This window comes from Nematostella vectensis, chromosome 10 (genome assembly GCF_932526225.1).
Source record: "Nematostella vectensis chromosome 10, jaNemVect1.1, whole genome shotgun sequence".
In the NCBI taxonomy this organism is placed as follows: Eukaryota; Metazoa; Cnidaria; class Anthozoa; order Actiniaria; family Edwardsiidae; genus Nematostella; species Nematostella vectensis.
Genome location: NC_064043.1, coordinates 1,777,256 through 1,789,173, shown reverse-complemented (window position 1 = coordinate 1,789,173; position 11,918 = coordinate 1,777,256). Strand labels below are relative to the sequence as shown.

General features: G+C 40.3%; 1 protein-coding gene across 5 annotated transcripts; it reads left to right on the top strand.

Annotated features, from left to right (window-relative positions):
• Nucleotides 1-807: 807 nt before the first annotated feature.
• On the top strand, nucleotides 808-11,266 carry LOC5512189 (glycine receptor subunit alpha-2). 5 transcript variants are annotated; one of them, XM_032381567.2, is made up of 10 exons: nucleotides 808-1,071; nucleotides 5,203-5,336; nucleotides 6,551-6,804; nucleotides 7,253-7,320; nucleotides 7,756-7,982; nucleotides 8,577-8,659; nucleotides 8,767-8,910; nucleotides 9,466-9,680; nucleotides 9,958-10,116; nucleotides 10,588-11,266. In XM_032381567.2, exons 2-10 carry the CDS (start codon nucleotides 5,245-5,247, stop codon nucleotides 10,846-10,848), a joined length of 1,503 nt encoding a protein of 500 aa, XP_032237458.1. In that variant the 5' UTR covers nucleotides 808-1,071; nucleotides 5,203-5,244; the 3' UTR covers nucleotides 10,849-11,266. The 5 variants fall into 5 exon arrangements, with proteins under 5 accessions (XP_032237458.1, XP_032237461.1, XP_032237459.1 ...); XM_032381570.2 differs by lacking the exon at nucleotides 808-1,071 and adding an exon at nucleotides 1,118-1,497; XM_032381568.2 differs by lacking the exon at nucleotides 808-1,071 and adding an exon at nucleotides 3,337-3,595.
• Nucleotides 11,267-11,918: the final 652 nt, after the last annotated feature.

Sequence of the window (11,918 nt, the reverse complement as noted above, 5' to 3'; positions counted from 1 at the left end):
GAGACTCACATTGCAGGCTCGTTAGGCTACTTTATGATCTTTATTACTGGAAACGGAGTAGACAATTTTATAAGCTAATAAACACAGCTCTCCTATCTCTCACCCAATTTGACACGGATACGTAAAACTGAGCGCCCGCACACGATAGTCAAAAACAGAACAATAAAAAACCTTAGCGTAACCCCGCCTTTAGAGTGCATGCACAGTCATGCCATAGAAAAAATCCACGATTTTAATTATTATTTTACTTGGCAAAATATTTTGATTTTCGGACACGGAAATGTGCCGTCGAGATGCATCATGGGAAGGGTATCGAGCGGTCAAATTTTGATAGGCAGTTAACACTTTGGCTAAAATAAACACCTGTCCGTCTCAAGAAATTGTATATCTGAAGAAGTGGTAGTAATCTAAAAGGCTATTTTCTTATTTTCTCTCTCGGATAATGCGAGTCAAAGACTCATCTAGCCACTTTGAGTCAATGTACTTCCCGTATGTTTAATAAAAAATTCAGCGTCCCTGACTTTTTAAACTGTTCCACAAGTGCTACTGGGAAAAAATGCGAAGAAAAGTATACCGCCGAGGATACATTGACTTTTTGGTACTAATGCTCTAAAGTCAACGTACGCGCGTCCTCAAATGCTGTTTTTATATCTCTGAACAATGTCACGAGATCCAATACTCTTAATTACCCATCTCCGTTCAATTCGGAGCGTTTCCGTGCCTTAATCCCGTAATATGATTTTCGCACATCTAATTGTAGCTATGAAAGGCAGAGGTGATTGCTAATTTGATTGGATTATTGCCGGGTGATTTCACTTGAAAGGCACTACACGGGGTTAGCCTTGCAGCCTGGGCGTGTTTTTGTCTTCGCGCATGAATTGCTAGCCCGAGTTAAGAGTGTCCTGCTAAGATCACAAATCAAACTTTTCCATGAGCTTCAAGAGCCCTCTTGTTTACAATCACTGATTCATTGGTTCGCTTTTCGTGGGAGTCAAACTCGAGCTCCGCATTGATTCATTGGTTCGCTTTTCGTGGGAGTTCAACTCGAGTTTCGCACAACACGTATAAGAGGTATGCCATTTTTTGTCTTTTAATGTTATAGTAGTTATATAGGCTATTGCTACAATTCAATGTGTTCTACATTTGTCGTTGTTCTGTCGAGACAGGTGAGACTCGCTATTGATTAGTTTGCTGTATTGCAAAAGGTAACCGTCATTAGACTGTTAGATGTTTTCTGTTTGAGCTACCATAGTTTTTTTCGGTTATCGTTCTTTCGGGTGCAAAATAAATCTGAAATGAATAAAAGTTTCTTTCTTCCTTTGTTTGTCAAGGTCACAGCTGATGGCTATGTGCCATTGCCTTTGAAAAAAAAACAAATTATTATTTCTACATGACGAGCTACAACCACACACGGCCTTAAGCCGTGAAAACAGAGCGTCTTCCAAAGAAGAATCGAGCAAGCTATATCTCAACGTTTTGGGAATACTGTATACCAAGGTATATTCGCAGTTTTAAAATACTTGGAAAGTTCATTGTACATTTCTACATTAATTCAAAGTTTTTCTTATTTAAATAATGATGCTCATGGCCATATCGCCGGCGCATATTTGTGCTAATCAGACGTGGAATCTTGTCTTTCATGATGCTTTCAATAATCCCTACGTGTAGTGTTTTATCTATAACACTACTATAAAGGGATTATCTGTTAATAAACTGACTGGGCCCCCCGTCGCAAAGCTATTAGTAGAACAAAGGGTGAAGAAAAGAATAATAATTATGTCATTGACGTATAAAATACGGGCAAGCAGTTAGTAGCACATAATCTAAACCTGATCACTTCTATAATAAAGGGAAGCCTATGACCCATATCCCATGGCTTACACATTGGACAGCATGTATATAATCAAATTAACTAGACACTCATTTTAAAATATTTGTAAATTCACATCAGAAAAACAAATTTTCGTGGAAATTATAGTTTTACCCACTGACTATATATCGCCATCGCCATCGCCATCGCTATCATCATTATCAACATCGCCATCATCATTATCAACATCACCACCATCATCAGCACCATCATCATTATCAACATCACCATCATCATCACCACCATCACAATTATCATCATCACCATCATTATCACCATCATCATTATCAACATCAACATTTTCAAACATGAGTAGCTAAGCTAAGACGCGCATACAACCATCTACAGCTCCTGGGTATTCTTTTTTAGTTAGTCTAGACAGAATAAAATGTGACAAAAGTGACATAACTAATTCTTGTTCTTTTTTGTGCCGACAGACCAAGGATTACATTTTAATGTGTCAACATTTTGATGAAAATCTGAAACTCTCTGGTAGTATGACCTTCAAGGTTGATGAAATTGATGAGCGCAAATCTTTGAATGTTTTTCTCCATCATTTCAACCTCGAATAAGAATATTGATGAGTCACCATTGAAACGCACAAATGTGGTGAAAATATTATCTTGAATAGTTCTTGTTTTTATAACAATTGCACTAGTTCGTCCAATGGTAGGGATCTGCCTTTTAATAACTTCGATAAGAAAACTTATTTTTTTTTACATCAAGGGTCGTCTGATATGACAAATAGTGCTTTAACCCGCCTTGAGAATTCTAGCGAATTTTATCATATATTATTATTAAATTAGATTGAGATTCAATTGTATGGACTTTGTTTTGAATAAGTATTGACCCTCTTTTGATTATCACCATCATCATTATTTCCTGTAAGGGTAGTTAAACAATATTTGTTTAAGAAAAATACCTAAAAAGCTCATTACCGTTTGGTCTGTGTAATCCGCCAAAATTATAATCATTTTTGCAGAAAGAAGTTTATCAGCTAGAACCTAATGTCTTTTTACCCGAATAGGACTTTTGAGAATGCTAAAGTCCAGTTTCCTCCTGTTGGGTGTTAAACTTCAATGATGGAAACACCTATCACATTCACGACAGTCTGCTAAAACGCAAATTGTAAGAGATATAGATCTTTTCTACATAATCATCGCAGCATTAGACAATACTACTGTATACGAATTGAGTTGGTTTATTTCTGGGCTATGGTTCTTTACTGCGACCAATACGAAGAGCATTGTTATTTATTTTGTTTTCAAACGCTTTTTTGTCGCTGCATGAATCGAAGGGAGAGATTATGTTGAGATTTTTAAGTGTTTGCACATTTGTCGTGTTGTTGTGCGCTTTCACCAATCCTCAAGTAAAGCAGCACACACGGCCAGTTAATAATTCAGATATTTACTCTTAAGGGACTGCCTTAATATGGCACGGTTAATACGACGGGCTTGATAAGAAGCCCTGTGCACAATACGAGTGGTAATCTACTTGAGAATCAAAAGTGTATATAAGTTGCTAGAGGGCTTACAATTCGTCCACTATAAAGTGTCTCTAAGAGTGGTTCTGCTATTCAGCATATAAAGCACTACTAGAGTATGAAAATGTGTCACCATTCGTCTGTATGAATCAAAAGCTTTTGGAATGCTGCCAAAGAAGACGTTTTGCCGTGTGCTCCCGTAAGCCTGTGCTCATAAAGTGAGAGAAGCCAATCATTTTAAGGTACGGGTGCAGGCTCGCGCGAGAATCAGACTGTGGCAGCTATTATTTCATAGCAGGCTTCCCGTGTTTTGTGTGTGGAAGCGTGGTTGGTATCTTGCAAGGTGAAAAGCATTTAATTTAACAGCTTTCCTCCATGGCGCGTCCTGGAAATCTCCTAAAATACTGGCTAAACACGAAAACGCTTAATCCGTATTAATTGTTAAAAAGATCACTTAAAATAAGCTGAAAACGGGTATAGCTTAAACTATGAGTATATTGAGTAATATCTTAGATTGTTAATTTATAAAGGATCATCTTTATCTTGTAGATAAATTGGAAGATCGAAGTCTTTGTGAATATACTTGTAATATACAAAGGCGCAGCGGGGGGCTTTTCAAATTCTAAATATAAATCAATCAATAAATGTAACCCGATTTCATTTTTACCACCTTTCTGAGACTTTCTGAGACTCTCTCTCCCAGCTGAGACAAGAGCTCGGATATGAGACTTGTAAATCAGACCGGGTACTTATGCTAGCCTGGCACTTTATTCACTGGCGTTTATTCGTACAGAATGGAGCCACGCGTCATTTAGAATTAGATTGGGGACACATTAGTTAGGTGTCAACGGGTATTGTACAAATATTGTACTACCAACTGGAGGTGAGTCAGGCAGAACAACCCACATTTTCATCTTTATCTCAATGTTTATTTTACCGAAGTATAGTTTTTTCTTCCGCACTGTGGGAACCCGGTTAGTACCATTTTGTCTTTCCGATTTACGCGAATTTAAAATTTCTACGACGCATTTGGCCGTTTTATGATGATGAATTGGGTGGCTTCTGTCAATAGCGAAGCACTTATAAAAGCTAAGAAATTTCGTCTGTAAATATCTAAATGAATAAATAATTATCGTTCACTAGAGCGGCATGCTAAAAAGATTTCTGGTGATCTACTGTGGATTGTAATCTCTTGATCAGTATTAGATTAATACTAAGGTTCTAGACAGAGCTTTAATAAATTCCTTTGAAAAAGAATATAAAAAACTCAATCTGCTCACCGTATGTCCTATTGGTTGGGTATAAAAAATTAAGAATGGGTAAACTAAGGATTCAACCTATTATGATAAATAATTCAAAACAAATGTTTTTCCTAATAGAGTATTCCTTGCCAGCCTTGAATTCTGGTGTGCATTTTTCCATTTTGTCTTCTTTTAACTTTTACTATTAGTGTCCTATAATTCCGCCGTTTTGTAAAATCAATGAAGTCGACTTGCGGTTATACGCTAACGTTTTATTGATATCCAAGTTAAATTTTTAACCACTAAGATGAAATATTTGGCATTGCCGAATGGTATTTCTCTTTATAATTCAATTGGTGTTTTCGCCATAACGCGACGTGCAAACCTCCTCCATATTAGAATTGAAAAACTCGATGAAAACACGCTCCGCAGGCCTGGCATTGTTTTGACCTGCTCACATTAAGTTTTGGTAAATAAGTCTTAGTGGAGAATCCTGTGCGATTATCTCAAGTGGCAGGAGGGGAGAAAAGGGAGACAAAAGAGGGCTGAATCACACCTTTCATCCTTTGTGATCAGCAAGCTCACTAAACTAACGGAGTCCTGTTCAGATTGCTGTCAGAATGTCGCACCAGACGAGTTGTTGAACGAAGATGCTGAAAGCGCTGTTGTATTTGGTTTTGCTGTCCACGGATCTAGTGCTCGCAAGCAGTAACGAGAACTCGACGAGTGTCGATTTTCGCAGGTGAGTTCTTATTGCGGTCCCACGCTTGAGGGTTTAAATACGAGTTGAAGGTTTTTCAACATTCCTGGGTGTTTTAATGCATTAACATGCATTGTGTACAGGTCCTTCTTATGTATGGAAATTACACTTCCCATTAATCTCCCTAAGAATTTTTCCGTTTTCATGTTTGACCGCACCTGAATGACCCAACCGTCATGTCTTGTCTTCATGATTTGTACATTCTCTCTACAGTATTCCATCCCAGGCATTGATCCGTGTTGAAAAAGATAGTCTTGTTACAAAAACACATGAAATCGATATTCCCATTATTCATCTGTAATCACAATCCACACGTTTAAGCATCATGCTTCTTAACAGGATAATAACCCAGGAGATATTGTAGATAGATTTAAAAAAAACAATGTTAGATAGGAACTATTACTGAAGTTCTGTGCCATTAATTTTATATCCAACCTTCCAACATTGCTATCTCTGCATCCATCAATGATAATATTGAACCTAACGATCTAATAATGATACAAGATAGCAAGATTGTTGTATAAGAATGTCTCATTACCATTTTCGATTTAGTTTAGTGAACATTTACAAGCTGTAATGTCGGTCTATAGATGGATTTTAGATAGATTTTCTCTGCGCTTCGTTTAATATAAAAGAAAGTCAGACATGATAACTGAGATTCAGATTCAGACAGCTCAAATTCTTTAAGCAGGTGCTCCCGTGTATTTCACCAAACGCTCAGAATCATTAGTTAGCCAAGAGATGTTGCGGTTTAAGAGCCAAGGGGCATTTTCCAAATGTCCAATATGCTTTACTTACGTAATAACCTTTTTGCAAACACCGAGTTGTGTCTAAGGATAAGCCGTCTCACTTAAAGCGGTTTGTACTTGATATAGTATAGAGGGGGTCTGTTACGCTGCAAAATGTAATAACGCAAATTGTACTGACATCAAATCCTCAAATGATTACTATAGAACGATAGCTAAAAGTTGTACTATGAAAAGAGACCAAACAGAGAGAAAGCAAACGGAACTACAGACGAGGCAAAATATATATACAACAATTACAATGTAGTGGTATCATTTATTTCATACTTTTATTGCTTTCCTATATTTTTCTTTGTATTCTTTATAAAAAATACAATATATCTGTTTCCACTTTATACGCACCCCGGATGTTTTCTATGCAAATGAATATAAATATGTTACAAATTCCAGGAGCGCCGATGATGAATTGATTCCGACCACAAGTTCGTTCGTCAGCACCACAGAGAGGCTGAACAGCACAACGTCCGGGGATGTGTACTTTAGCAGTGTGTCCCCAGGGTACTCCCCCAACGGCAGCCACCACAGACCCACCGGACCCTACACGGGGCCCACTGCCAAGAGCAACAGCACGGAGGAACTGTTACCGTACATCCTGAACATGATTAAGACCAAGTCAGACAGCAGGCTAAGGCCGAAGATAGGGCGTGAGTAATGACGCGGAATTAATGGGATGGGGGAGGGGTGTAGGGAGAAATATGATTTAAGTAATAACGCACAATTGATAGGGTTTGGTGGTGAGGGGGGAGGGGGAGTGGTTTGTAGAGAGAGAGATGATTTTATTAATGACGCACAATTAAAAGGGTTCGGCGGTTTGGGGGGATGGGGAGTTGTAGAGAGAAATATTTTTAGTTATGACGCCAATCAATAGGGTGGGAGGGCTTAGGAGTAAATATGATTTGAGTAATAATTACACGGAATTAAACACGATAGAGGAAAAGAGTGTAGAATTCACATGCAATGTAAGAGGGAGAGAGGAGGGCTCACAGACGGTTGAAGAAAATAATAAGATGACGCGCGAGCAGAAAGGAGAGAAAAATCGAGGACATAGTCAGCGAAACTCGGTTTATTGATTGATTATTTGCTGTGTGTCAGGAGATCCAGTCATCGTGTACACAGATATGTTCGTTTTGGACATCGGGGACATCAGTGAAGCAGATATGGTAATAACATGCATTACTAGTCTTTTTTATTGAAGGTTGTGAAAATTCATCGCAACCAACGTTTTACCCATACGCACCACCAAGCGCTCTTCTTGACACGTCTCTCGGTGTCTTGCTTGCATCACCTCCTGGTGCCTTACCGTTATCTTTTCTGTTTCGCATCAAAAAATCCTTCAAAAGCTACAAGACTGTCTAATGCCGGAGGAGGAAAGGCAATGCATATTGGTTTTCTTGTCTTAGGAGGTTTCTTGGATAAACTAACGCTCGGAGATTCAAACGTCTCTGCGGGCGTCCCATGCAGCGGACGAGAAAAGGCGGAGTATCTTTTTGTAGTTGTCGACTAAGTACAACCCAACCGTTGGGAAGTCTACACCCACCCTTCATATTCTTCAAGGTATGGTGTAGTATTCCTAATACCATACCCTCTTTCCTTAGGAGTTCCGCGTGATGTTTTTCTACCGCCAGTACTGGCAGGACACTCGCCTCGCGTATGATTACACGGGCTACAACAAACGGCTTGCTCTGAATGCCAGGATGGTCGATTACATGTGGATACCAGACATCTACTTTGTGAACGAGAAATCCGGCATAAAGCACGATTTGACGAAACAGAACGAAGTCGTGCGTGTTTGGCCGGATGGCAGGGTCTTCCATAGCATTAGGTAAGGTTATCAACAGATTTTAATGCCTGGCATTCAAGCTCATCTTCGGGGACCCAGGGCGTCGCGGAGGTCAGCGAAGGCGGGCGCTCCCTCCCCCTCCGCCGCGTTCGCCTCCGCTGACCTCCGCGACGCTCTGGGTCCCCGAGGATAATTCAAGGTGTGACACATTGAAAATCGAACTCTCGCGCGTGAATGTTTTGCTAAGTGGCAAAAAAAATATTTTTCATAAATTACCGAGGGTTTTTCCCTGTTTAATATACGAGAGATGTGACACCATAGGAATTTCTAGCTATTATTGTGTGATAACGAAGCGCGCAATGTTTTGTTTGTGAGAGGCTAAACGGCAAAACATGTAAGGTCTACAGGAATGCTTGATGAAAATGTTTTGGACTCGTTCAAACCTCTGGACGTGTTATAAAAGCCGATTTAGTGCCATGTTTTGTGGGTGGCTAAACGTACAAACATCTGCGTCAAACGCAATGTTTAATATACATGTTTGAATGTTTAGCCAGGCCTTTACAACTATGGCAATACTCATCAATCATTGCAGTACCTGGGTAACCGGAGTTTGTTAATGTTGTTTTATGTCTTCAGGCTATCGATGACGGCTTCGTGTCCAATGAAGCTCCACAGCTACCCCATGGACAAGCAGACATGCAAGCTGTCCTTTGAGAGCTGTAAGTATTAACACTCTACCCCGTCCCATTAGCTACAGATTTGACCTAGTATAAAATAGATATAAGATATTATTAACTTTCATTGATACCAATTATTCATATTTCAGTCAGTTATCCGTCGACCGAGCTAATTTTTAAGTGGAACAAGAACAGAGGGAACAAGGAAGTTCAAGTGTCGGACGAGCTTCAAATCCCCCAGTTCATTCTGACAGAGTACAAGACCACGTCTGAATTTGCGAATTTTACCACAGGTTTGGAGATTCCTGTCATATGATTGTTCTTTACAGTTTTTATTAGTAATTGTAGATTCAATTATAATTGTGCGAAACGCCGAAATCTGAAATTGTTTTCTGGAACATTACTGCCAATGCAGTTTAGTCCCACAGTGTACCAAGTTCACATTAACACTTATTCTCTACCGTGTACCAGGTTTACACTCACACTTATTCTCTTGTACCAGGTTCACACTCATTCTTATTCTCTACCGTGTACCAGGTTCACACTCACACTTATTCTCTACCGTGTACCAGGTTCACACTCACACTTATTCTCTACCGTGTACCAGGTTCACACTCACACTTATTCTCTACCGTGTACCAGGCTCACACTCACACTTATTCTCTACCGTGTACCAGGTTCACACTCACACTTATTCTCTACCGTGTACCAGGTTCACACTCACACTTCTTCTCTACCGTGTACCAGGTTCACACTCACACTTATTCTCTACCGTGTACCAGGTTCACACTCACACTTATTCTTTACCGTGTACCAGGTTCATACTCACACTTATTCTCTTGTACCAGGTTCATACTCACGTCTGACAGTGCTGTTCCGGTTCGAGCGAAGCATCGGATTCTTCTTGATCCAGACATACATCCCGGCTTACCTCATTGTCATGCTCAGCTGGATCGCATTCTGGATCAACCACACGTCTACACCCGCGAGGATAGGCCTGGGAATAACAACCGTGCTCACCATGACAACGCTGACGAACAGTGCGCGCGCATCACTACCCAAGGTACACAAGGACAGGCCGCCAGGGGCTGACATATGACATTGTACTGAAGTGAATTAAAACATGCGTGCACTGTTAACAATGGCTAACAGGCACGTATCCAGGATTGGCTAGGGGGGGGGGGCAGTCCTGGCTAGAGTATAGAAAAAAGATTCATATATCTTCCAGGTTAGCTGTGTAATCATCATCATCATAATTATAATTACTATTATCATTATGGTGGTTTCTCCTATGTTAAATGATTGGCACTACCCCTTTAAATGGCTTCCGTGTTTCCCAGGTGAGCTATGTCAAGTCCATCGAGTGGTTTCTCATCATGTGCTTCTTGTACGTCTTCATGTCCCTCGTCGAGTACGGCTGCGTCTCTTATGAAGTCAACCGGAAGCTCAAGAAAGGAGTTCGACTTCCGGTTGAAGCTGAGCAAGAGCAGCAAACTAAAGTAGGTTCACATTGAGCTCTTTGCGTGTTTAAATGAGGTTAGAAAAGAATAAATATATAATTAAAGGAAGATTTGGAAATGGTGTCTGTAGAGGCGATATCTTATGAACCGTTTCCTTTTTTTCGATTTCCTTGCATTTTTAAAGCAATCTACTTTCCCTTTTTCACTCCTTCCATTCCATTTACTGCATTCCATCTGTTCGAGTTCTTGCTTTCGCGTATTCCATTCTTTGAATCTTGTTCCTGGTATGTCGTACCTTACTTTTTCGTATTTCCTCAATTCATTTCTTGCATGTGCATTTCCCATTTATTTGTTTCTTTCTCAAACACAATTACTAAATATTCCGTTTCTCGCATTCCTTTCCATCATTTTCATCCCTTTCTCGCGCTCTAAACAGTGTTGATTTTACCTCACCATCAAGCAGTTTACCCTAAACACTTCGACATATGTTTCTCTGTATTCCCTTTACAGGAGCCAGAGAAACAGCAAAATGTGATGTACGTAATGGACAAGGAGCAAAGCGCTAACGGAAACAGCAAACTAAGACCGGTCTTTTCCTTTCGCTCGCGACAGAAAGCAACGCAACTGATTAAGCAGAGATCATTCTCGCAGAAGGAGATTGAGGGCATGGAGCCACTGACGGACAGGTACTGCCGGGTGCTCTTTCCTGTCTCCTTCTTAGTCTTCAATATCATCTACTGGATTCTCTCTTACAACGGGGTCAGCCCTTAGCCCGCGGGATCAACCCGTAGGTCGATGATAGGGTTGGTCTGCTTTATAAAGATCATCCAGGAGGTGAAAACCGCTATGATCTGCGCACATCTCGCTTTGCCTTGCTTAAAGGGGATCGTCAGGCGTTTACCGTGGGCCACGGTTTATCCTATACCCCACCCCCTATTAGAGGAGAGCTGGAACCTAGCCTGCCACTTCCCACACGTAGTTCTCATTCATGGTCACCCACCTGATGCGTTCTAAGAAAAAGAGAGTTCATGGTACTATTGGTTATCCACCCAATGTATTCTAAGAAAATAAGAGTTACTGCTGGTTATCCACCCGATACATTCTAAGAAAAAGAGAGTTACTGTTGGATATCCACCCGATACATTCTAAGAAAAAGAGAGTTACTGTTGGATATCCACCCGATACATTCTAAGAAAAAGAGAGTTACTGTTGGATATCCACCCGATACATTCTAAGAAAAAGAGAGTTACTGTTGGATATCCACCCGATACATTCTAAGAAAAAGAGAGTTACTGTTGGATATCCACCCGATACATTCTAAGAAAAAGAGAGTTACTGTTGGCTATCCGCCAGATGCGTTCTAAAAAACGCTTAACGTACACACCGCACGCATACCGGAAACACTCGGACCCAGGCTATTCTCCTAAGCCTCCTTAATAGGTACAAAGTTTTTTTAAGAAGAAAGGTGCATGATGGGATGGAGTATGGTGACTAGGGAGTAGAGGGGGAATAATTCGCATTTCAAACAGTTGACGAGTTAGGGATCGCCATCACACGCCTCACATCATTTACCGAGTATACGAAATAATGTGCGGATATCAGGTGATCGGTCGCGCGCTTCGCCTAATGTAGTGGATTTGTTCTGGTTCTTTTGCGCTTCACATAGAAACGCAGCTTCCAAACAATCAATCATAACATTGAGGCGGCATATATTTCACATTTATATTTTACATGTCCTTATCTCCCAGATACCACCAGTTCCTGTGTGTACCTGATAGCTGTGAATTAATAGGTTATAAAACTACACTACAGTGAAACAAAACACTTCTGCCCAAAGGATA